This window comes from Cyprinodon tularosa, unplaced genomic scaffold, assembly GCF_016077235.1.
Source record: "Cyprinodon tularosa strain WSP-4 unplaced genomic scaffold, ASM1607723v1 ctg1107, whole genome shotgun sequence".
NCBI lineage: Eukaryota > Metazoa > Chordata > Actinopteri > Cyprinodontiformes > Cyprinodontidae > Cyprinodon > Cyprinodon tularosa.
The window spans coordinates 80,766-108,413 of record NW_024037902.1 but is presented as its reverse complement, the minus strand read 5'-3'; the positions used below and the strand labels follow the sequence as shown (position 1 = coordinate 108,413).

The 27,648-nt window shown below is 39.8% G+C and overlaps 1 protein-coding gene across 1 annotated transcript; it reads right to left on the bottom strand.

The window, feature by feature from the left end:
• Positions 1-4,691: 4,691 nt before the first annotated feature.
• LOC119791808 (cytochrome c-type heme lyase-like) lies at positions 4,692-26,507 on the bottom strand. Its single transcript, XM_038298131.1, has 8 exons — positions 26,364-26,507; positions 17,036-17,148; positions 16,912-16,959; positions 16,677-16,810; positions 15,963-16,111; positions 6,532-6,651; positions 5,896-5,982; positions 4,692-5,787 (listed from the first exon to the last, which is right to left on the bottom strand). The coding sequence occupies exons 2-8, from the start codon at positions 17,139-17,141 to the stop codon at positions 5,589-5,591; spliced, it is 843 nt and encodes a 280-aa protein (XP_038154059.1). The 5' UTR covers positions 17,142-17,148; positions 26,364-26,507; the 3' UTR covers positions 4,692-5,588.
• Positions 26,508-27,648: the final 1,141 nt, after the last annotated feature.

Below are 27,648 nucleotides of genomic sequence, written 5' to 3'. Positions count from 1 at the left end.
TTTGAAGATGATGGAGTATTATGATCCAACACTGATTTTGAGTCAATTGATCACATTAACTTGAAGCTATTGAGCTAAAATACTAATATATATATATTTTTTGTAAATATGACAAATATAAATATTCTAGTTTGATAGCTTCTTGGCTTCAAAATCTAGGTCTACAGTTTTATTTTGAAAACAGGAAGTTGGTACGCAATGCCGTCGCCGTGTTTTTACTGTAAACTCTAACAAGGGCACACTGGAAATGTTCCACCGATCGCGGTGTACCTGGAGCAAAGGAGAATTAACTGGAGGAAGAAGAGGTTTGAATGTCTGTCGAATATCCAACGTAAAACTACCTTTCATCCATCATTTCTTCCAATATTTTACCATTAATGTCCTTTTGACGGGTGGATGCTGGTGGTCTGTAGCAGGTGTACAGTAACACAGAGCTAACGTTGCTAGCTTGCAAAGGCGCCAAGGGCCCCAAACTCAATTCAACCACTGTGGTCAAAAAACACAACATAAACTATTCCTTTCGGTGCACCGGTTATAAAACTGACCCGCAGTTTTAATACTGCTTGTCACCTTAACTCGTCAATCCGTCTGTCTCTGCCATGTCCAGCCTCGAGAACGCGGCCGATTATTTTTATTTTTTTAAAAGAACGTGCCCGACATGACGTAGGCATGCAGCGTTCCGCATTTACTTAAAATATTTAATTAAATGACAGCCATCAACTCAAAAGTATTAGGCCCCGTCCACACGAAGTCAAACCCTGGCCTAAACGCACAAATTTTTCACTAAACCAGCCTCTCATCCATACGAAGCCGGCATTTCGGGGGTCTGTAAACAATCTTTTTTTTTATCAAGCCTTCAGAGTGGGAAGATTTTGAAACGCCGTTTTCGCGTTTCCATCTTTAAGCTCTAACCGCATTTTTTTTCTTACACGCATGCGTCATAGCGTCGCCTCTAAACACGCATGCGCGACACAGTATCACAACAACAATGGCGCCGTACTGTGTTGAATGGTTGCTGCTCATGCTACTCACCCTGCTGTCGGGCTTACAACAGAATCTTCTTCTTCTGGAATATCTCCAGGAAGAACAGAGCAATATCGACGACATAGTTCAGCACCTGAATTTGAGTGAACCACGAAAATGGACCATGTATAAATAGGGCAACCATGTATAAATATTAGTGCGCATGCCCAACATTTCATCGCCTATTTTTGCTTTGGCACCACAGCGCCACTCACAGGCCTGGCATACATTTTGCAGCGTTTTCATGCATTCGTGTGGACGATCACATTTATTTTACGTCTCCGTCTTTACAACAAACGTTCTGGAAAATATAAGCGTTTCGTGTTCGCTTTGACTTTGTGTGGACGGGGCCTTAATCTTCTTCAAATTAAAAGAACAATAATAAGTCAGAAAGCTCATTAATTTATAGTTATTTTAACGGAAACCTTAATTTTGAGTTATCTACCCTTAATGACTTTAAGTTAGTAGTACTGTTCGGGTTTACAGTGTAGCAAATCAAATATTTAGTTTGCAAACTAAATATATATATATTTTTTAAAACTATTTAGTTTTTTCAATAAATATTTAGTTTGCTGAGAAATGCTTTAAATTTATCAACGAATTAATGACTTTGGGGGGGGTGAGATTACATGGAAATAGGAACTTATTCTTCTAAATAACCATAAATATTGCTCCTGATTTTGGACTGCTTGACTTTACAAGCAGCACTCATATAGATCACTTATGTCCAGGCAGTCATCCATTCTTCTTTGCACAGCATCTCAAGTTCCAGGAGAAACCAGTACCTGTGTTTCAATGTGTTTCAATTACAAACAACAAACATATGAAACTAACTTTATCATGGGGAGAGCGATGCAGGTTAAAATATGAGAAAACAGGATAATTCAGATTTTTTTTATTTGACCAAATATAGTTTTTGTTAATAGTTCATATTCTCCTAACTACATAGAAAGTCGCTCCAAAGGAGACACTCAATGTCAGAGGAGGGGGCATGAAGAGTCTGACCTTGACTTTAAACTGGATGAGCTGTGTGCTGAGCTGTTCCACCTGAGCTGTGTGCTCCGAGACTACGGCTTGAGAGCAAAATCACCTCCACAGCAGAAATCCTCTGTAATCCTGGAAGCAATCTATACCAGGATTACAATACCCTGCAAAAATATTTCTAAATCGTTTTTGCAGGGCATGATGCATTTTAGTTTGTAAAACTAGTCTAGTCCCAGTCCCTTATCAGGTGGCCATAGAGAATCCCAGAAAGAAAAGGTGCAGATGCCTTATTGTTCCTTATGTTCTTAACAGAGCACTTCGCTCTCAATCTACAGGTTTACTAGTGGTTCCTAGAATTTCTAAAAGTAGAATGGGAGGCAGATCTTTTAGTTATCAACCAACTACCAGTTTTAGTCCGTGAGGCAGACACCCTGTCTACTTTTAAGGCAAGGCTTAAAACTTTCCTTTTTGATAAAGCTTATAGTTAGGGTGGCTCAGGTTATCCTGAGCTATCTCTATAGTTATGCTGCTATAGGCTTAGACTGCTGGAGGACATAGGGACCCCTTTTTCATCATTCTGCTTCATTCTATCTCTATTCTCCCACTCTGCAGAATCGGTTAGTTCAATCTCTAACGTTCTGCTCTCTCTGCTTTTTCTAATAGTAGCTTAATCTGGTCTGTTCCTGTTTGGCTGTGACTCCATCCTGGAGAGAAATATCAGCTGTGCTGCTGCCATCAACACCTTTGTTTCTAGATGTTGGAGCTTGGCCTGTTTTCCAGTGTAGTCCTGTTTCTCTGACTGTGACTAACTGGATGTGCTCTCTTCATCCTCTGACATGGGAGCTGGCTCGGAGCTCGTCTGCCTGGCTGTGTGTTTCCTGGACGGGGCCGCCTGTGGAGCTGGTTGACAGTTGGCTTTTGTATCTCTGCTTCTGTCTCCTTGAACCCCAGTCTGCCTCAGCAGATGGCCGCTCACACTAGCTACATTTACATGCGCAAAATTTCCCCGATCCGATCCAAACCTTGGTTGATCGGAAATTCAAAATCTCCGTTTACATGGACACTAAATGAAATGATCCGATCATGACGTGTGTATACATGTACCAAGCGTTGGATCAGATTAAATCTTTTAAGCATGCGCAGAACTTCCTGCCAAACTTGGCAGTTCTGTCTGCGTCTGGTTTTTGGGAGGCCTGACAAACGATGCGCTCGGAGCGAGCGGAAAGAAAAAAGGAGAGAGGAGGAAAAAAGCGCTTGGCAGCGAAATGTACGAGAGAAAATGTAGAGAATGAGCGATTGAACCGGCGTGGGAGAGCGAGTGGGCTGTGGAGAGAGAAAAGAGGAAGAGGAGGAGGATAAATTCCTGCTTCCTGCAGCTTTAAATTAACTTGAGTGTATAAGTCGGCGTTCCTAGACTCCCCCCGCCATGTTGTTCACAGCGAGAGCGACCGGTGGTTTCATGTTGTTGACAAGGCGGAAAACGTCACGCTGACGTCGCACACATGCGCAGTGAAGATTATTTTACTCTTCAGATCCGAATGGGTGTTTACATGGACGCCAATCGGAATGGCGATCGGCAAAAACCACCTCTCTCATTCGGAATTAAATTTAGATCCGATCGGACCGAATCGGATTAGAATCTTCAGTCTGACATGTTTACATGAAACATTTTTGATCTGATCAGGCCTTCAATCCGATTAGTTGTGTCCATGTAAACGTAGCCACTGAGCCTGGTTCTGCTGGAGGTTTCTTCCTGTTCAAAGGGAGTTTTTCCTCTCCTACAAGCATGCTTAGTGTGAGGGATTGCTGAAGAGTCAGTAGCTACGTTTACATGTGCGAAATTTCCCCGATCCGATCCAAACCTTGGTTGATTGGAAATTCAAAATCTCCGTTTACATGGACACTAAATGAAATGATCCGATCATGATGTGTGTATACATGTACCAAGCGTTGGATCAGATTAAATCTTTTAAGCATGCGCAGAACTTCCTGCCAAACTTGGCAGTTCTGTCTGCGTCTGGTTTTTGGGAGGCCTGACAAACGATGCGCTCGGAGCGAGCGGAAAGAAAAAAGGAGAGAGGAGGAAAAAAGCGCTTGGCAGCGAAATGTACGAGAGAAAATGTAGAGAATGAGCGATTGAACCGGCGTGGGAGAGCGAGTGGGCTGTGGAGAGAGAAAAGAGGAAGAGGATAAATTCCTGCTTCCTGCAGCTTTAAATGAACTTGTGTATAAGTCGGCGTTCCTAGACTCCTCCCGCCATGTTGTTCACAGTGAGAGCGAGAGCGACCGGTGGTTTCCTGTTGTTGACAAGGCGGAAAAACGTCACGCTGACGTCGCACACATGCGCAGTGAAGATTATTTTACTCTTTAGATCCGAATGGGTGTTTACATGGACGCCAATCAGAATGGCGATCGGCAAAAACCACCTCTCTCTTTCGGAATTAAATTTATTTTCGATCGGACCGAATCGGATTAGAATCTTCAGTCTGACATGTTTACATGAAACATTTTTGATCTGATCAGGCCTTCAATCCGATTATTTGTGTCCATGTAAACGTAGCTATTGAGTCGATGCAATCAGCTGGTTTTCCTTAGATAGAAAACTTTAAATCAATTTGACTGGATGATCTGAGATGACATGCGGTGTGAATCAGTGCTATAGAAATAAACAGAGTAGAACTGAATTCAGAAGATCAGCACCGCCTTTTATTGATAGATTTAAAAACATAACAGATCACAGACACTGCACTGTCTGATCATATAAGGAAAGTTCCTCACGTTTTAATTCAACAAACGCAACAGTCCCTAAACCAATCAATTGTACATGTGCATTTGTCTCTAAGGTTGAGGGAATTCAAATTTACATCTCAGGTATACACTCTGAAGATAAATCACCAAACTTCAAACCATGGTACAACAGGAACTTTGAACTCTTCCCTAAACTCAAAGCAAAATGCTACCTAAACAGGTTTATGGAGCCAAACCAGCAGCCTTATAGTACGGATTACGGAAGGTGATTGTTGTATTTTATCAGTTCAGATTCATCATGATGACCTAAGCTTAACTGACCCCGTTTTTGTTTTTTGAGGATTGAATAAATACATGTGAAGTGAAATGATTCAGCTGAAAAATGACCAAGGTGACTGAAACTGAACCTTTAATAATTCCATCACTGCCTTCGTTATTACAGCAGATGAGGTTCATAAAGTAAAGGTCACCCATGGATCAGACTCATCACTAAACGTGTCATAGATGGATTGAAGCCAAGTTTTAGAATGAGGAAAATGTCCCAAGAACAGCTCTGCTGACTAACCTGAGGCCGTTTAAATGTTTCTGCAGATCAGAACTAATAGAATTTTCCATCTTTACTTTAATGACCTTCAAACTAAAACTCACAGCTGTGCTTCAACCCTGACCTGCAGTTAGATGGACGCTGCTTTAATCACGTCAACTCAAGACAAGAGCATAATCAATCATCTTTCCTTTCCTCAATAGAACATGTTGTTTTTTTAAAGTTCAGAATCCACAGTGAGTTAGAAAAAGTCCCTCTTCAGTCTTTTAATGGGACTCAGGAGAGTCTTTTAGGAGGTCCAGCGCCACCAGGCCACTTTCATTCGATCCCACACAGCATCCAGGGAATCGAAGGCGGGACGCACGTCCAGGATGGAGAACTGGTAGTTTTCACGGTTCACTTCGCCATCATAGTAGTCGATGACGTAGCGGACCTCCTTCCCGCAACGATCGACGATCCAGTCGTGGCGGTCGAACGGCAGCTCGTAGCTACGGAGACATGCTGAGTTAATCCTATGCAGTTAAGTTGTTATTATCTAAACCTGTTCCTATCATGAGGTGAACTGATGCAGAAGATGGAGGCAGACTGGTACTCACCCCATCCAGTGGCGGACTCTTGCCCTGGGAGAGTACTCCTTGGCTTTGCCTCCAAACCTCTTCAGCGTGGGCCCACAGGGACACTCCCTGGGAAAAACATGACCCCACCAGTAAGAGCTGCTCCTCATTTAAAAGCTGCGCTACTAAAGGCCCTGTCACACCTTGGCGATTTACTTATTATTTTCGCCTGATGTACGAAAAATCTGCCAAAAAGGCTGGCAATCGTTGAGTAAGTTATGGGTAAGTTTCATATCAGTTATGAGCACGCTGAGACACGCTGGAGCACACTGGCATACAGTGAGTACGCTGTATCCCAGCGTGTGCCACACCCGAGCAATAAGTTCCTGTTCAGTTATCTGATGGTTGACGTACGTAAAGGCTGCCCATTACATGATGCTTGCGCATCATCCCATGGGCATTACGCTGCCGTGCGTTATGCATAGGTTAGGCTGTTGTTGGACAGAAGTTCTGGACTCGCTATGAATACTCTATGCATACGCCCAAAATGGAAAAAGTACATAGAAAAAAGTACATGGAAAGCTTAGCGTATGCCAGCGTTTAGGAGATGGTGGGACTTCAGGCATACGCTGGATAAATCAGCAAAGTGGGACAAGGGCCTGAATAAGTGTAACTTACGTGGCATGCAAGGCTTCCCACTTCAGGATCTCCTGCCAGGCCTGCTCGTTGTTTTTATTGTGGATTTTAATGATGTTTGTCATGTCATGGGGAGCAAGGTCATCATCCCGCCACCGCCACCTGAAAATCAACATGGAGGTTATGGTCTTTAAACTTCACAACAGTGCTAAATAAAGAGCATTTTAATTACAATCATAAGGAGATGTGTGAATGTTTAAACTTCTGATACGGATATTTTCGATGGAGATAAAATGTTTACAAATTAAGGATTCAACATCAAGCTTTAAGCTAGCAATGCGTACTGAACATTTTAATTTTACCAATTTGGCAATTTGGTTTTCTGTCAGACCAGCATACCTATATTTAATAAGCATGCGCAAGACTTCAGACTTCCGTTTATCCCTTTAGCTTTGTACTAAAAATAAGACTTTAAACTACCTCAATGAATGTGTATCCCTTTATTCATAAAAAAAAAACAAACACTTAAGGTCAGAACGCCATACGCTCCAAGAAACACCAAATAATAAGTAATGAAATACTTTTTCTGTACCTGACTAAAGTGATACACGCCCGTTGAGGAACATAAGTTTATTTTTTGCACAAAACTAAAGGGATAAACCAAAGAGATAACCCAAAGAGATAACCCAAAGGGATAAACCAAAGGCATACACCAAAGGCATACACCAAAGGCATAAACCAAAGAGATAAACCAAAGAGATAAACCAAAGAGATAAACCAAAGGCATAAACCAAAGGGATAAAGCAAAGGGATAAAGCAAAGGGATAAACCAAAGGGATAAACCAAAGGGATAAACCAAAGGGATAAACCAAAGGCATAAACCAAAGAGATAAACCAAAGAGATAAACCAAAGGCATAAATCAAAGGCATAAATCAAAGGCATAAATCAAAGGGATAAACCAAAGGCATAAATCAAAGGGATAAACCAAAGGCATAAACCAAAGGGATAACCAAAGGGATAAACCAAAGGCATAAACCAAAGAGATAAACCAAAGGCATAAACCAAAGGCATAAATCAAAGGGATAAACCAAAGGCATAAACCAAAGGGATAAACCAAAGGCATAAACCAAAGGCATAAATCAAAGGCATAAACCAAAGGGATAAACCAAAGGCATAAACCAAAGGGATAAACCAAAGGCATAAACCAAAGGCATAAACCAAAGGCATAAACCAAAGGCATAAACCAAAGAGATAAACCAAAGGGACAAACCAAAGGCATAAATCAAAGGCATAAATCAAAGGGATAACCCAAAGAGATAAACCAAAGAGATAAACCAAAGGGATAAACCAAAGGCATAAACCAAAGGCATAAACCAAAGAGATAAACCAAAGAGATAAACCAAAGGCATAAACCAAAGGCATAAACCAAAGGCATAAACCAAAGGCATAAACCAAAGGCATAAACCAAAGGGATAAACCAAAGGCATAAACCAAAGGCATAAACCAAAGAGATAAACCAAAGAGATAAACCAAAGGCATAAACCAAAGGCATAAACCAAAGGCATAATCCAAAGGCATAATCCAAAGAGATAAACCAAAGAGATAAACCAAAGAGATAAACCAAAGAGATAAACCAAAGAGATAAACCAAAGAGATAAACCAAAGGCATAAACCAAAGGCATAAACCAAAGGCATAAACCAAAGGGATAAACCAAAGGCATAAACCAAAGGCATAAAGAAAAGGGAGAAACCAAAGGCATAAACCAAAGGGATAAACCAAAGGCATAAACCAAAGGGATAAACCAAAGGGATAAACCAAAGGGATAAACCAAAGGGATAAACCAAAGAGATAAACCAAAGAGATAAACCAAAGAGATAAACCAAAGAGATAAACCAAAGGGATACACCAAAGGCATAAATCAAAGGGATAAACCAAAGGCATAAACCAAAGGGATAAACCAAAGGCATAAACCAAAGGGATAAACCAAAGGCATAAACCAAAGGGATAAACCAAAGGGATAAACCAAAGGGATAAACCAAAGGGATACACCAAAGGCATAAACTAAAGGGATAAACCAAAGAGATAACCCAAAGAGATAACCCAAAGGGATAAACCAAAGGCATACACCAAAGGCATACACCAAAGGCATAAACCAAAGAGATAAACCAAAAAGATAAACCAAAGAGATAAACCAAAGGCATAAACCAAAGGGATAAAGCAAAGGGATAAAGCAAAGGGATAAACCAAAGGGATAAACCAAAGGGATAAACCAAAGGGATAAACCAAAGGCATAAACCAAAGAGATAAACCATAGAGATAAACCAAAGGCATAAATCAAAGGCATAAATCAAAGGCATAAATCAAAGGCATAAATCAAAGGGATAAACCAAAGGCGATAACCAAAGGGATAAACCAAAGGCATAAACCAAAGAGATAAACCAAAGGCATAAACCAAAGGGATAAACCAAAGGCATAAACCAAAGGCATAAACCAAAGGGATAAACCAAAGGCATAAACCAAAGGCATAAATCAAAGGCATAAACCAAAGGGATAAACCAAAGGCATAAACCAAAGGCATAAACCAAAGGCATAAACCAAAGAGATAAACCAAAGGCATAAACCAAAGAGATAAACCAAAGGGACAAACCAAAGGCATAAATCAAAGGCATAAATCAAAGGGATAACCCAAAGAGATAAACCAAAGAGATAAACCAAAGGGATAAACCAAAGGCATAAACCAAAGGCATAAACCAAAGAGATAAACCAAAGAGATAAACCAAAGGCATAAACCAAAGGCATAAACCAAAGGCATAAACCAAAGGGATAAACCAAAGGCATAAACCAAAGGCATAAACCAAAGGCATAATCCAAAGGCATAAACCAAAGAGATAAACCAAAGAGATAAACCAAAGAGATAAACCAAAGGCATAAACCAAAGGCATAAACCAAAGGGATAAACCAAAGGCATAAACCAAAGGCATAAACCAAAGGCATAAACCAAAGAGATAAACCAAAGGCATAAACCAAAGGCATAAACCGAAGAGATAAACCAAAGAGATAAACCAAAGGCATAAACCAAAGGGATAAACCAAAGGCATAAACCAAAGGGATAAACCAAAGGGATAAACCAAAGGGATAAACCAAAGGGATAAACCAAAGGGATAAACCAAAGGGATAAACCAAAGGGATAAACCAAAGAGATAAACCAAAGAGATAAACCAAAGAGATAAACCAAAGGGATACACCAAAGGCATAAATCAAAGGGATAAACCAAAGGCATAAACCAAAGGGATAAACCAAAGGCATAAACCAAAGGGATAAACCAAAGGCATAAACCAAAGGGATAAACCAAAGGGATAAACCAAAGGGATAAACCAAAGGGATAAACCAAAGGGATAAACCAAAGGGATAAACCAAAGAGATAAACCAAAGAGATAAACCAAAGAGATAAACCAAAGGGATAAACCAAAGGCATAAATCAAAGGGACAAACCAAAGGCATAAACCAAAGGGATAAACCAAAGGGATAAACCATAGAGATAAACCATAGAGATAAACCAAAGGCATAAATCAAAGGGATAAACCAAAGGGACAAACTAAAGGGATAAACTTAAGAGATAAACTGGTATTGACCATGGGTTTGCTGGTCTGACCGGGTATGCTCATTTGACAGAACACCACTCCTAACTGGAGCGCCTTCTTGAATTTCTCTTCTAGTGTGGTGTAGTCACATCTTATTGGTCATATTCCTGTGTGACGAAGTGCAGATGGGCGCTGTTGTTGGTGGAATATGTAAAGTCCCTTTGGACAACTTCATTGGCAGGAACGAGCACGCTGCTAGCAGCTAGCAGGGAAGATTAAAACTGAAAAATGTAAAAAACTCCCGGAATGCCTGATAACTATAGGATTATTTTGGAGTTTTTTTGTTTGTTTTTTTTGTTATTTTGCATAATACTGTCAGTGGAATGAGGGAAAAACAACAGCTAACGTAAATGACAACTGGAGAGGGGGGGCGTGATCAGTACTAAATCTGTAGCAAACGTCAAACAGATGCAGCAATGTTATTCATGGTTCATTGAGTTAATTTGAGTCTTCACTCCAAAAGATTGATAAATGGATGTTGTTTGGGGATAAAATAGCAATTGTTTTGGCCTTTGGACATTTACAGCTGGTATAACACACCTGCTTGTGAAAAACATCAGCTTTCATTTATAAAATGTACTAAGATACATGAAAATGTCATGATCAAGTTTCAGAATAAATTTCAGTGTTGGCTTTATTCTTAACGGAGTAGATAGAAAGAAATAATAGCAGTCCTGATTACACATTATCCCTCTGCTGGTTTTACAGATTGCGTTGTCGCAGTTTAGTATATTAGTGTGAGGGATTGCCTTCGAGTCAATGAGTCGATGCAAACTTTCTTTACATAGAAAACTTTGAATCAATTTGACTGGATGATCTGGTTTAACAGTAAAGTGCTTGGAGATGACATGTGTTGTGAATTGGCGCTATAGAAATAAACTGAATTGAAAAGTGAATTATTTGTCTACCTTTTTTCACATTGTTATGCATCAATTAAATTTCCCCCTTAGAAGTTTAAGTAATGCTACGACCGCATGCGCTGCAAGCATCAAAAAAGCTTCAGCTGCTTCGTTTCTGATGTTTGTCCATATTAAGGTCTGACATCCAGTAAAGTGTGTCTGATGCTTCTGCTGCTCCTGTGTTAAATAGCAGAGAGCAGCTTTGCTATACTTGCAAGGTGGGTAAAAAGTAGTAGTGTTTTTGAATGGCAAAGTCCAGCATAGGTACCAGCTCTGCTCGGGGCCCCGCCCCTTCTTATGATGTCAATATATATGGCAACTCCATTCGGACAAACTGTATCGCACCCGTTTCTTAAGGATGAAATCTCTTTTGGAGTCTCAACATATTATTACCTATATTTGCTATTATTTTACATTTCATTCCCAATCTAAAGTAGCTAAAAGTAGAAAACAACCATCATCAAGCCTTCTAAGACAGATTGAGCTCTGCCGTTTAACAAGGTGACATTAAAAAGTCAGTTTATCTTTATTCTTTTTTTTAAGATCTGAGGGCAGATGGAATGTTATAAAAATAACTTTTGTAGAGATTTTAGAAACATAAAACAGTTATTCTACTTGTAGAAAAGGAATGGTTGTTGTTGATATAAATTAAAAAGTAGTATAGCTTAATATGGCTCAAGGACAGAGTTAAAAGAGGCTAACCTGTTAGCTACAGCTAGCCACAGCGCTACCCAGCTCTTTATATCACGGTCTAACAGTTACTTTGTTCACCAGAAACAGATTTTTTTCAGTTTTGTTATCGATCGGGTAAAACTTCATCGGTCATTAAACACGCTAACGGACCCTGGCTGAGGTTATTATCGTTGTCTGAGCAACCACTATGTTTCACATCATGTGGCAACGTTCAGCCAGTCATGTAGCGTAACCTCACTGCATGAAGCAGGACCAGAACACATCTGGTACCTTCAACGGCAGCCTCTGGCCCGGTCGGCACTTTCCACTGAATGAAATTTAATGAAATACAAAATGACAGCTTTTTTCAATAAAACTACATCACCTTTTACTATAACTTGGTTTCCATTTAACATAATGCCTTACACAAATAATATGTTCTTTAAAAAAATATATGTGCAGTGAGTCAAAAAGTTCATTTGGGACCCTGGTTTCATGCTTCTCATGTGTGACTCCACCTGCTTGGTCTGCATTCCCTGGTTTACGCCACGTAGAAAACTCTTCATAGTTGATTTTCTTTGAATTCATACTTCCCCATGTTGTCCAGATAAAAACTTAGCGGCACATCACCACAAGGCCTGGCCGCGACATCGCTTATATTGGATTCTGCTATCAGTAGGGAACCAATAATGGTTCCTGTGAGCCTTTCGGTAAATGTAAAAAGGTTATAGTCAATTATCTTCATATTTGATAAGGATTTAAAAAATAAAATCCTATTTATAAAGTGGGAACAATTTAAGACCTATGGAAGACTGATTTAAGACATTTTAATACCAATTAAGTCCTTATTTTATATTGAAGAATGAAATGCCCTTTAAAGCAGCAGAGGCAGCAGGTTTCCATGCAAAGTCAATGGTTGAAGCACATCAAGGAGCAGCAAAAGGTCCTGCAACATGTTCTGAGAAGCAGGAGCAGAGAAACCTGCCGACAGAATATGTTGGCTTTTATTATCCTGCTGCCTGCAGTTTGGATTACGTACATGGAAACCGCTTCCAGCTGCCGCGGCAAACCGTGAGGAGGCGACCGGGCCAAAGGCTGCTGTTGAATGGGATTCCTTCTGACAGCGCACCGCTGGTATGTGGGGGTCTGAGCGGCTCCGACAGAAATAATTTTGGAAGGCAGGATTGTAATCTGGATGAACTGACTGCAATGATTAAGTTTTCAGGTGGATTTTCCCACTTAAAACATATTAAAACTACTTTATTACCACTGATCACAGCAAATATAGCTGCAAGGCAAAGAAAGGATAGAGTAGCTCCGATCAACGCGCATCAGACACACTTTTGACCGCACATCCAGAGCAGCAAAGATGCTTAAGCTGCACGTCAGAACTAACTGGTACAAGCAGCAAAAATGAAGCAACACGCGAGTTTTTGCTGCTTCTTCTGCGTGGGGTCTGAACGTAGCATCCGACTTTTTAAGGATCCGCAGGAACTCTCTGCTCCAGATGACTCCAGCATCCATAGATCCTTTCAGAATACCAAGTTGACTACAGCATCTGCAATATGCATTTCTATGTTAAAAGCAAATCTGGCTTTAACCCCCAGATTCCACATCCTCCGTCAGCGCTGTACTCTTCCCCACTCATGCAACTGGTGCGCAGTTCTTGTCTGCCATGTTAATCAATGACAGGTCTTCCACAGCCACCGCTGCTTCTCCGTCCATCACCATAAAAATACCAAGCAGATCTATTTTTTAGCTCTGCTCCGCTCCGACCAGGTCAAGATCCGCAAATTCAATCGCACCAGGGAACAAAACGGTGAAGAGATCTGGTTTGCAAAATTAAAATATGGCAACGATGGATCAGTGACTACTAGGGATAGGACGATTTATGAAAACCGTCCGAACCGTTCGGTTCGACTGTCTCGGTTCGGTTCGCGTGTGTCCTTTTTCTCATAGGGGAAGCGTTTCCACTCCAGAGCAGAAGGTGGCGGTGCTGCGACCAAAGCAAACCACCAGTAGTAAACAAGAAGAAGAAGAAGAAGCGAAGCAGCGTAGCCGGGTGTAGCAGAAAAAAATCAGTTGTTGTGGAGAATTGTGTGGGTATGGCGAGTGGGAAAGAACAGGAGTTGGAAGACGCGCCAGCAGCACTTTATAGGTCTGCTGTATGGGACCACTTTGCATTTAGAGTGACCTACGATGACGGCGGAAAGAAAGCTGTGGATAAAAGTGCAACAGTGTGCAAGCATTGTGCAACACGTTTTGTTTACGCTAACGGCAACATGACCAACATGTCATGGTAACCCCGAAATCCCACATACTCCGTCAGCAACCCCCGCTGCGCTCCAGACCGCCTGCTCAGAGCAAAGCCTACAGCCTCCACTGTGGCTCCCGTCCGCTCCGCTCTGAGTCCCTTGGAGATGGTAGAGAGCATGCGCCAGATGATGAAATTCAAAGCAGCAAAACATGCGGACATGATCCAGGGTTTCCACGGATCATTTAAAATAATTACAATCCATAATTTTTTGGGGGATTTTTTCATTAATTTCATAAATTTTTATGGGATTTCGATGTAACAATCAACATGTATCGAACCGAACCGAAAACCGTGACCAGAAACCGTGAATCGAACCGAACCGTGGATTTTGTGAATCGTTCCACCCCTAGTGACTACTGATCATAGCATAATTCTTAGATATTCTAAAAATCTATCAGTTTATTTAAAAGATTGGATGCTAACAATTGGATCTTCAACACCCCAGGAAGCAGATTTCTCGTCTCCATCAAAATATTTTTTTTATACAGAGAGGCTTAAAAGTTAAATCAAATCCAGTCAAAAGAAACGTCTTATTGCAGGAATGGATGAAGAGATGCTGAGTTTGGAAGTAGAGAACAGAGTTCATAAAAAGGCAGTTTTGTATGATCCTTTTATTCCTGTTACACAAATTTACAACAAAAACTAAATATTTGGGCAGAAACTGCACATATGCCAAATGCTGACTGGGAAAAATTTTATCTTTCTTCTATTTTATATTAATTTATCATATTTATTCACTATAAAAGTTTTTACTCAGTCTGTTTCTCTCTCAAGGCCACACATTTCTCTCCAGGCTGGTGTTTGTAGACCAGACATAGCTTCTTCCCATAACAATCCAGATTCTTTCTCAAGGTTTATTCATAACATGTTACTGTTAAACCAAGTGTGTGTAATTTGTTATGACCTTGACTGCTTTCCATTGTTGTAAGTAAGGGGAAACGAAGCCTGCCCAGATCAGAACAGAGCAGAATGCTGTGCCATGAGGGCTTCATGATGACTGTTCTCTCTTTGCAAAGATATTGAATAAATGTGCCGACTGAGTGAAATCCATCGATCTCCGTTTATTTAACATGGATGAATAGTTGAATACCTTTTTCCCACGACAGTGTCATATTAAATTAAGCTTTCATTTTTCGCATGTTTTGCTCCTATGAGTTTAATAATAATATAGACATGCTCTCCTCGAGCACAGAGGAAGTCAGGGCAAAGCAGGACGGGAGGAAAAGGGGAGTCTGCAGGCGGTCCGGAGTGCAGCAGGGCGGTGACGGAGGATATCAGGGTAAGACTGAATGCTTCTTTACAGCATCTATGATTCCAGACTCAGATTGCTGTAATCATGGGGGATCTCCAGCCGTCCGTGTCGTCCCAAAGGAAATGGATGCTTAAATACAGCGTTTAAATATGGCTTTATTTAACGTGACTTTAAACTTACATCTGAAGTTTTCCCAATTTAGCGATTTCAGGAAAACAATCATGCTGTGTAAAATGTGTAATTGTCATCTTAGCTCGTTAGACGAGATTAAAGATTTCATCAACCTTTCCACAAATGCAGCCCCTCTGCTAATATTTACTCTTAAACTGATGAAGGGTTTCTCACCAACTTAAATACACACCCACCCACCCACCCACATACACCTTTTTTTTTTGTTTTAGAGATGGTATAAACAAAGGGTTCATAAGCGGCCATCTGCTGCCGAACCGCAGTCGGTAGATGGCTGCTCACACTGAGCCTGCTTCTGCTGGAGGTTTCTTCCTGCTTTTCCTCTCCACTGTCGCTACAAGCATGCTTAGTGTGAGGGATTGCTGAAGAATCAATGAGTTGATGCAATCAGCTGGTTTTCCTTAGATAGAAAACTTTGAATCAATCTGATGGAGGATCTGATGAACTATAAAGTGACCTGAGATGAGATGATGTGAATTGGCGCTATAGAAACAAACTGACCCCTTCCGAAGCATGGCGTTCCAGAACATCTGCTCTGAAGGATAAACCCAGTTCTTCTCTGCTCCGTGGCGGGGAATGTTGGACTCTTCTCTGGAGACGGACAGTGAGAAGGGCTGATCGGGAGCTGGTACTTGGTTAGGGGGTGGCATCTGTGCAAAGATGAAACATTCAAAGCAGGTGAATTCACAGGCTCCATCACTGAACATCTTTGAAACATGAAAAAGTTCAATCAATCAATCCAGAAGCACTGAAGGTGATAACAGATCCTTTCCCACTGCCACCTTGTGGCCACTAGGTGGCAGTGAATTAAACCTTTAGAATCAGTGGGGTGCAGCTCAGCCCTGCTGAGCCATGGAGCATTAGGGCCAGGCTAGAGATTGGAGGTCCGGATCCAGACCACTAATCTGTGACCTCTGCTATCGATGTTTCAACTCAGGCTCTCCGTTTTTCAAAGCGTGCTTGTCCTTAGTTACAGGACTTTACCGTAACCATCTGCATGCTAGCTGCAACTCTCTCTACCTTTAACGTGGCGAACCTTTAACCCCCCCTCCCCCCATAGGGCTGGAGGGAGAAAGTTGGGGTCTTTTTCATGTTAAATGATAAACATCAGTCCCTCTGCCATTTGAAAACTGCGTTTAGTTAAACTGCTATTATAATGCAAACGCAGTTAATTGCCCAGCCCTAATATACACACATACAAGCATATTTCTGTACCATGTTTGCTGGGTTAATGTCGCTCTTTCCAGATTCTGCAGCCCTCATTGGACACTCCACAAACTCATAGGCCCGCTCCTGATGCGCTGGACCTGCTTCCTCACGGCCCAATGGAACCTCTGATGGAGAGGAGGCTGTCAAAGATTTAAGACATTTGGAAAAGCATTTTAACTCAACATATTGGAACAATACATCAAATAAAACAATAACCCACACAGCAAATCAAACAACTTACTTTTGATAGGCTGAGCTTGATGCATGGGGCAGCCTGCAGGGGGAGACACTGAGAAAATGCAACCATGTCATTGTAATCAAAGTCTTTTATTTGTGTGGAAGATAAAGATGGCATGGATATCTACCTTTGGCAGGCTGGCTCCTGTGCATCGGGCAGCCCTGAGGAGGAACCGCCTCTACAGCTTCGGCCCGAACAGTCGGAGCTCCAGCTGAAGACACGCCTGATCCCATGATAACCCTGCAGAGTCAGCAGATCTGTTACTAAATGCACAGAAGCTTTTTTTTTTACTCTCCACATACCACAAATCATTGTGAAGTGTTGCTGTTTATCTTCTTAACATCCACCTCGTTTTAAGCAAGCTTTGCCTTTTTGCATACCCAAATAATAAAGCAAAGAACTGTAAGGCCAAATTACATGCGACACATCATCAGAAAGCAAACACCTTCTAGTTTCTAAAAATAACGTGGACCTATAGATCCACAATGAAAATAGCGACTAAATCACAGCCGAAACTGCATCAGTTCAAACATGACTGAACATCTTTTGTTCTTTACAATAATAGCAGTAACAAAGACTTGCTTGGTGGCAGGCATGCGTCATTGTGTGATATTTGTCCTGCATCATGTCAATCACACATTTCAGACTTCTAGCTATTACAGTGTCCGAGTTATGGGACTTTTAACTTCTGGTGTCACCAGCATCTCCAAACATCTCCAAATGAGCCAAATTGTGCAAATAAATAAATACATAAATAAATAAAAATGAGGACAGAACATTTGGGAAGCAAATATTTCTCTAACTTTCCATCTAATTGTCTAAGAGTACGCCATGATTCAGGATCTGATCTTTCTCATATCCTGGCTGCACTGTTCAAATGAGCAATGCTAACCCTTGTTCTAAGGGTTATTTCACAGCCTCTAAAGTGGACTTTACCTACAGCAGCTTGAATTTATGAGGCATAATGAGGGGGATCATGCGTAAAGGTGGCGGCTGAAAGGGAGCGCTTGTTACGCTCTGAAGGTTACCCTGGGTCAAATCTCAACAGAAATCGATGGGTCCACCTTGGTTTACAGGCTGGAAGGTGATGAAAACAAACACAGCGAACATCAACTGGAAATGTTTGTTGAAGCTAGGAGAAATAGCAAGACGGTTAGCTTAGCTATAAGGATGTGTAATGGACCGCTATAACGCAACGTACGGACGCAACACATCGCTCCAGCTGCTTCTGATCTAACATGCAGAAACGACAAACGCAAAATCTGGTAAAAACGCCGGCATACATTATGGGAAGCTGCTAGCACACGACGACATTTACAAATTGGGTATAATTACTGCTCTAAGTTGGTCACTGTCAGCTAAAGGCATGTTTTATAACCTCTATACTCCAGTTAAGGATTCATTGGTTCCTGAATTAGTTAATGAGGGTATGCCATACATGGGCCATCAGTTCCAGGTCAGTTATCTGATGGTGGACAGACGTTCAGTGTCAGTTACTCATAAGAAGTGGCGTCCAGCTGATCCTAAACCTCTGAGTAACTTCTCCTGCAGACCTCATCCCCATCAGAAGGTGAGTGTGATGGATCCTCCCTGAGTTCGCCGCCACCAACAAACTTCTTAGCAGACATGACGCGGTATCTGCTGCCACTAAAAACCTTCTTTCTTTTTATTTTTATTTATTCTTTTTTTTTGGGGGGGGGGGCCTCAGGAGCAGCGATGCGCTTGAGGGAAGACCTTGAACTGATGCTTCGTAATGCCCGTGAAACGACGCTTGTGCTCCATTTCATGGGCGTTACGCTGCCGTGCTTTCTGCATAAGTTAGGCTGTCGTTGGACTCGTTAGGTTTACTCTATGCATGGAAAAAACCCATAGAACCTTCAGCGTTTGCCAGCATTTTAGGAAGACCTCATTACTGCTGAAAGACAACTGAAGTTTTTCAGGGGTCCAACCTTTTTGTGTAAGGGACTGAAAACTCAGGCCAGATAGTAAATCACAGTTACAATCATCCGACTGATAATAAATTAGCTTTAACTTAGATGTGACCCTTTTACCCACCTCTAACTTCCAGTTCTAGTTATTTAATATATTCATGATCTTCTGGTAAATTTACACAAATCTCTTATTAAATATAGTTTGATTAAACATCAAAGCTCTGCTTCATTTTTTAAACTATAATAATTCCCTACTATGCATCCAGCACGTCTCTGACTGACATTCCGGGTTAGATGTTGTTTACTGTGTTTTTCTAAGATGTTCTGTAAACGAGGCAAAGTTCCTGTTTAATCCCAGTTGTGATTTTTCTTTATTTTTTTTCTTATAAAGTCAGATTATAATATAATGCAGGCCTATCACATGATAACATGCAGGGCTGCAACAAGGGCTGCTATTTTGGCCAAAGTCCTGAATCAATTCCATTTTCATTCATACGGTTCTAAATTGATTCAATCTGTTTTTAAAATGTATTGTTTCAAAATACTTGTGTTTTATTTTTCCTGTCACATTAAACACAAAGTGCAAACTTGTAATTCAGACAGTTTCAACTTGAGATGTGAACAAAACTGTCTGAAAAGTGCAAACTTGCTTGTGAAAAGTGAAAAAGTGAAGCCTCACTCGAGCGAGCAGACGTGACACAGCGGGACATGCATGAGCTGCATTATCTCCACTGCACCATATGTGCAGCGCTGTCTGTAACTACAGGGTGTTTGCTGCTCAGCCCCCATTCCTTAATGTCTTCAGTCAACCTGTTGGCCATATTTGCAGCTGTCTGGCTTGAAGTCAGCTAGAGAGCATCTTTCCTGCTCATTTGAACCTGAACATCACACACGTCACTATAAAACTAATCCATCTCATTCTCTAGACATCGATTTTGCAAAACTAAATCGATTAAATCCATTTTTTTTTTACCCAGCCGAGGCTGCAACTAAGAATTATTTTGCTAAATGATTGATCTGTCGATTAATAGATTACATTTTTGATCAATTAATAACAATGAAAACATTTTTATCTTAAATGCAAAATGTTTACAGATCTTTATTTTTTTTACAAATTGGGTATAATTACTGCTCTAAGTGGGTCGCTGTCAGCTAAAGGCAAGTTTTATAACCTCTATACTCCAGGTAAGGATTCATTTGTTCCTGAATTAGTTGATTATTTCAATAATCGATTAAAAGGGAACGCCATTTTTTTTTTTTTTATTTAACTGCGGATGTCTGGGGGACAGTGATTGGCCTCCATGTTCTGAATGCTGGCGTACCATGAAGAATAAATGATGAACAGTTTAGTTTGTGCCTTCAAGTCGTTGCCCATAGGAAGACGTTACTTGGATATAACCTAACGGAATATCTTCAGAACGGCTCCAAATGACACTAAACTCATATGGGTGAGTAGAACATGATGGAATAACGGAAAATCAAGGAAACAATGGAAAAAAAAACAGCGTTGTGCTTTAAACATGATTGTTTCAATCACACATCAACGAACCACCATTTTAAAACTCTCCTGGCTATTTCTATTTCTTTCTAACAAAAACATGGTGGGTTGCCAATAGGCTACGCACACGCACGCACACAAAAAAGGTCTGCAAACACCCCCCTAAATGGCGCCTTCCCATTTTAAAGTCGGCATAAATTTGTCTCCATTTTTAAAGATCCAAAGTAGTCAGAATCAAGCGTGTCTAATGTTTGGGGTCCTCAGCCATGCATTGCCAAACATGGATGCCTCCAGGAAAGCACATTAAAAAAAAAATTACTTTTAATCAAAAACACTAATCATTTATTGAACAGGATGGAATAATTTCATTTTTAAAGTACTTTCAGAAGTTTGAAATCTGAATATAAACAGACTTTTCCTTTAAGTGCAATGGAGCGTTTTAAACCAAATGACCTCCTATAAATGACAATAAGCTGAACCTCATTACAAAGCATACGCTGATTAGCCTCAGTGCACCTTCAAATGCAGCAGAGTCCATATAGCTGCATAAATATTCTGAAGGAATTGGCCTGGATGCACTCAGCACATATCTGCAGTAAAACTCTCCTAAAACGACAGGAAAAAGCAGCAGGATTAAGGACAACCGAGGCATTAAGTGTCTGCACATAAGAACACGTAAAGCTGATAAGAGGATGCTAGCCGAAATTAAACCATAAGCATGAACAGCATTTGCCTGTGCAAAGAGTAATGCACGACAGCAGTACTTAACCTTTCACCTCTGATGGCAGCAGCCAAGATGGCTTGAGTGAAACTTAATGTGCAGGTGACCAGCAGACAGAGATCACATCAGTGAAAAACACACAACCCATTTAGACCTGCTGATGATAGACATCATCTAAATCTAAACACCTCTGAGTGCTTCCAGGGCGCGATGTTAACCATCGCCCGATCTCCCGGTGCAATGATTGCAAAAAAAAATAATTTATTTATCACCAAAAATTACTTCAAAATCACCAACATTCGATGAAAACGACCCAGAAGCGTTGCCGGCGCCATTTTTGTTGTTTTGTACACATTCTCGTGTGATTTTCCACCAGATGGCGTGATTTTTTTCCACCTAGCGGTAATTTTGATGTAGTTACCAAAACGACAAACAGCTGCATTTATTTTGTCAGGGAAAACTAATCCTGAGTCAGTTAAAAGTCAGGGAATTCTGAAATGATGTCAGACTGTGGAAAACCCTGAATAAAATAACTATGTATAATGATTCTCTAGAAAAGTCACATTATATTAATAGTATTATCTTGTATAAACATACCGTGACTCTAAAACAAAAGTTATTCATTTGTGACATTGACTTCTGTTTTGTGATTTATCTGAAGTTTTTAACCTGTCAAGTTTTTTTTTTAGATTTTTAACATTACAATTTTTATTTTTATAAGCACTAGGGCTGCAACAACGAATCGATAAAATCGATAAAAATCGACTTTTAAAAGCGTTGGCAACAAATTTCATCATCGATTAGTGATTATTGCGTCATCCGCCGCGCCGTCATCACTGCCTCTTGACTGAAAGAGGAAGAAAAAAAAATATGGCAGAGCGAGCCAGCGCCGCAGGCGCAGTGTTGCCAACTCAGCGACTTTTTAGACCCCTCCAGCGACTATTTTTCAAAAAGCGACTAGCGACAAATCTGGCGACTTTTTTCGGTGTCACTGGCGGCTTTTGGAGACTCTTAGTGAAAGCATGTATCATTTCTACTCTGCCGTGGGGCGCCTCCCCCACCCCAACCGCGTTTTCTCGCAGGAGTCCCTCTCAGCGCTGCAGTCAGAGCCAGCGTCCAGACTGCAAATGAGGCGCGCATGCACCGGGATTGACAGCGCAAATTGATCACAATAATTAAAATAGCCTGCCCTTTGTAAAGTGAAAAAAGTCGTAACATGCAACTTTTTTCAAAAGAAATGAACATGGCACGGAACCACCATGTTTGTTTGGTTTTAAAGTGGGGAAACGTAACGTTAGTTTCTCAGGTAGCTCATCTGATGCTTTCCTTACCTTGTTAGTAGGTTACAGACAGTGATAAGGTTGGCTACTTATTTTACTTTTAATTTCATTTGAATTAGCTTAAGCAGCGTTTACATTTACTTTATAAATTAATTAACTTGCAAATTATGAGGGCAAGGCTTTTAAAGTTTAAATCTTCTGGCAAAGATAAAGTAAAGAAGATCCTGCAATTTATGGAAGTAAAGCAGAATAAAATCCAGCAAGATCAGTAATATGTCAATTAATTATCTGCCACATTCCCATGTAAATATCTGTCTTTGGAGGATGTGTTTTTTAGCACCCCTAGTTCTCTCATTTTTATTCCAAATACAATTTATAATTTGAATCACAGGGCTATTTTTATCTCTATGGTTCAGTATTTTCTCAAGTAGCAACTTTAACTGTTATATTTCCTGTCTTAAAAGGCAGAACTCTTCTAGTCTAAAAAAACTCATTTGTTGAAATGGGGGGGCCTATTGTTTGAACCCCTTAGGGGCTTTAAAAACAAAAATGTCTTTTTTTGTGCTTTATGAAACAAAGTACCCCATATTTTGTGGATGTACAGCTACATTTCTCATGTAAGTTTGCGTAGTTTTAACACAAACATTTATTTTTCATATTGCACCAGTACAGTTAATGAGCAACCTGTACTTGTGTGCTTGTTTGTTCTGTCTAAAATGTTTATTTTGGAATAAAGAGGTTAATATAAAAAATATTTTTTGTCCGATTCATCGATTAATCGAAAAAATAATCGGCCGATTCATCGATTTTTAAAATAATCGTTAGTTGCAGCCCTAATAAGCACACAACAGTTTAAAGCAAAGTTTAGTTTGAAAAGAATGAGCAGGAAGGATTAAAAAGCATGCATATACATATGGAGGATATAAAGTGCCACAATTAAATAAATAAATACAGCGATAAACAATGAATTAAATTGGGGATGCACGATATAATGGGCCCCCTATCGGTATCGGCCTTAAAACTGAATATCGGACATCGGCCACCCCACCGATATTTAACCCGATATTTGATCAGCTTCTGAGTTTCTAAAGTCTAAAAAAAAAAAAAAAAAAATACTAATTCTTCTTCCTCAAAAACTTCTTTTTTACAGACTTAAAAACTTCTAAAGACGAGGGAAAAAATATTGATCCATTAAAATATCCCAATATCTTCATATGCTGATATATTGCCATTTAAAAACACCATATCAATCTCTTTTACTAATTAAATATTGCTATATGTCATCGTTATGCTACGAAATCCCCCGAAAGTCCACAAAATTTTGCCATATTTTTATATGTTGATATATTGACGCGGTATCGATCTATTTTACTTACAAAATCTCACAAGAATTTGCAAAATATCATGAGAGTTTGTAACAGAACGATAAAATTTCACGAGATTTTTAAAGTATATATATTTACACATACACACACACACACAGCAGAGACACAAGTGATAATAAACTGATCGTCAAAATTATTGTTAGTCGCAACTAGGGCCGCAACAACGAATCGAAAAAAATCGACTTTTAAAAAAAGGAATTTCATCATCGATCAGTTTTGTCGCCAATTAATGCGTCATCTGCCGTCATCATTGCCACTTGACTGAAATAGGGAGAAAAAAAAAATACGACAGAGCGAGCGCTGCAGGTGAGCAATGGCTGTTTTCAAAAGCCAATAACGTCAACTGCTCTAATGACCGATTACGCAAAGGCAAGCTGCTTCTCAATCCGCAGGCTGCGTCCTTCGAAGGACGCAGCCTGCGGATTGAGACGCGGATTGAGATGCAGCAGTTCAAGCAAAGTCCTCTAAAGTGTGGGAGAATAAAGATAAAGTAAAGAGATCCTGTATTTTATGGAAGTGAAGCAGAATAAAATCCAGCAAGATTCATTACATGCCACATTCCCATGTAAATATCTGTCTTTGGAGGATGTGTTTTTTAGCACCCCTAGTTCTCTCATTTTTATTCCAAATACAATTTATAATTTGAATCACAGGGCTATTTTTATCTCTATGGTTCAGTATTTTCTCAAGTAGCAACTTTAACTGCTATACTTTCCTGTCTTAAAAGGGAGAACTCTTCTAGTTTATAAAAAACCTCATTTGTTGAAATGGGAGACATATTTGAAGAGTTAAGTCAGAACGTTAATTTAAATATTTGTACTTTACAGTAATGGAAAATGAATTAGCAATTAATTCAATATTTAAAATTTAAAGGGCACATAAACAATTTTAGAATTTTTTTTAATTAAGACCACAACGTTTCATTTATGTCTGTAGATGGATAAATGAGTAGGTTTCAAAAATGCAATACTACTGCAGAACTCATTCTTTGAGAAAAGTACTTATAAATCCAAACATTTCTAATTATTTACACAAAATATTAAATTGTTGAATTCCACCCCTGCAGCATGTCAGCAGAAAACTACAGTGTCCTGTCCTTCTCATGACAGAAGAAAACAACAACCAATGACAAGCTTCATGGTGGGAAAGACAGCAAGCAGCTGTCTTGACTGAGAGCAAACTTCACATGATGGTGAACGATCCAACCATGATTGTTTGGAGATATTTATCCTATTGTTTCAACCCCTTAGGGGCTTTAAAAACAAAAATGCCTGTCTTTTTTTGCGCTTTATGAAACAAAGTACCCTATAATTTGTGGATGTACAGCTACATTTCTCATGTAAGTTTGCGTAGTTTTAACACAAACATCTATTTTTCATATTGCAACAGTACAATTAATGAGCAACTTGTGTGCCTGTTTGTTCTGTCTTATTTTGGAATAAAGAGGTTAATATTAAAAATATTTTTTGTCCGATTCATCGATTAATCGAAAAATTAATCGGCCGATTCATCGATTTTAAAAATAATGGTTAGTTGCAGCCCTAGTTAATACCTTTATTCTTCCAGTACGGAAAGTTTATCATATTGTTTTGTAGAATGTCAGGGTTATTCCAGATGGGTGTACGACTTCACGGGATAAATGATGACTTCGTTACTTTTAGAAATTCCCACCATACTGTCAGGGAAGAGCTGATGTTAATATTTTTAAAACATGGCTGCCGTTTGATATTATAGTATGACCTAATCTGCCAATCAGTCGATTTTAAAGTCTTCCAAGGATGCGGTCTACCTGGAGTGGATTCTTCCAAAATAAGATGACCAGAGGAGTTTTGGATGTGGACTAATAATGTCCATAGCTGGATATTGGGGTGCTGGTGTCTATGTCCAGCTGTCTACGGGCGAGAGGCAAGGTCCACCCTGAACAGGTCCCATTCTAACAAATAAAGGGATTTTCTATGGTATTCTATAAAAGGGGTAGAAAGACCAGCAAATCTAAACGATGTATGTATAAAAAATATATCTGCAAAATTTCTTGTATCCATCAACAAAAAATACTTAGTAAAGCAAATTGTGCAAACATTTTTCATATTGCAGCAGTACAGTTAATGAGCAACTTGTGTGCCTGTCTAAAATGTTTATTTTGGAATAAAGAGGTTAATATTAAAAATATTTTTTGTCCGATTCATCGATCGATTTTTAAAATAATCGTTAGTTGCAGCCCTAAAATGTATACAGTTAAATTAAAGTATTTTAACACATTTCAGCAAACCAGCGGAACTGACGTCTGAATGCGAGTGTTTCCACCGCCATCAGTTCGCCGTTACACCCGCTGCCAAATGAGTTCAGTGATCGCTCTATGAGGACCTAACTGTTCACTTACTGACCCAATAAGTTGGTTTATAACGGCTGTGATGTGGCGGAGCCTCCGGCGGGCCGGTTGGGCCTCAAGTCAAAGAACCACAGCTACCTCCAGCTTACGTTAGCTAGGCTATTAGCAGCTATGTTAACTTTAGATGACGACAAGTGTAGGAAATTATCCTAAAATGCGTATTAATGGATCACGTGTGGTAAGCTTTCAGTAAAAGTCCCTCCATGTTCATCATCTAAGTTGATAATGCTGAGAGAAACAGCCAAACATACCTTTTGAATAAAGACTCACGTCTTAAACTGAAGTGAAGACAGACGCTTCTCTCCTCCAATGTCACCGACTAGAAGCAGGTTGTGCAACCGCTCAGATGTTCGACGTAAGCTGGTTGCGTCATGACGCAAAAGCCTACCGCAAACAAAGCGGTTGGCCCGTTGCAGAGACGTAACCACCTCTATGGCAGGCCTTATTGATATTTACCAGCTTGACTGAATATATATTTCAGACGTCTCAAATGCAGTTTTTCTAAGTCAAAATTAACATTTCAGATATCTAAAATAACATTCCTCCCATATAAATAAAACATTTCAGATATCTAAAATGTAATTCTTCGTAGTACAAATGGCGTCACGTTTCCCATTCATGTGTATTGGGCCTTTACTTCCAGACATCTAAAATAACATTCTTCCTATTTAAAATAAACATTTTTCTATCTGAATTCTGACGAAGATGAATTCTAATTTCACATCTCCATAATAGAGTTACTCATTACTCATAATTAGTATTTCAGATAACAAAAATAAATATAACATTACACATATCCAGAAATCCAATTCTTGATAACTATTTCTGCTAGTTCGAATATAATTACAGCATCTACGACTTATTTTTGACTAGTTAAATTTGACTTCCAGATATCTCAATTTTAATAATGCCTTTTTTGAAATTTTAATAAATGTCAAAAGGGCCACTTAAAATTTGTAAAGATTTCTTTGTATTTGAAAGGTTATTCTTACTAGAACAATTATATTTTTGGCAGCCTGAAATGTAATTTTTGCTCGCAAAAATGTAATTTAGGATATCTATATGTACATTTCTGCATAGTGGGAATGTAGTTTTTATTTGAGTGAAATTGAACAATAGAGACCCCGCCTCTCACCCATTGACTGCTGGAAATAGGCACCAGCACCCCTTGCGACCCCACTCGGGACAAGCGTGGCAGATAATGGATGGATGGATTGAACAATAGAGAGGACAGCACTTTTAATAAATGTGAAATGGGCTTGCCATACTTGTCCGCCATAACGTTGGAGTAAACGTGACTGTGCTGTTAACTAACCCATTATTTAATAAAGGACACTTAACACAGACATACATGTCAGTTATCTAAACACTAGTGATGGGCCCGGTAACACCGATGCATGGCGCAAATAGACCAAAACATTGTATCGGTGGGCGTATCGTTTCAAGAAAGTGATGTGACCGATAAAGGAATCGTTTCTAACTGACTGACACCACTGATCTCTATTTATTCACTGGATTGCTGATTGCCTGTTGGTA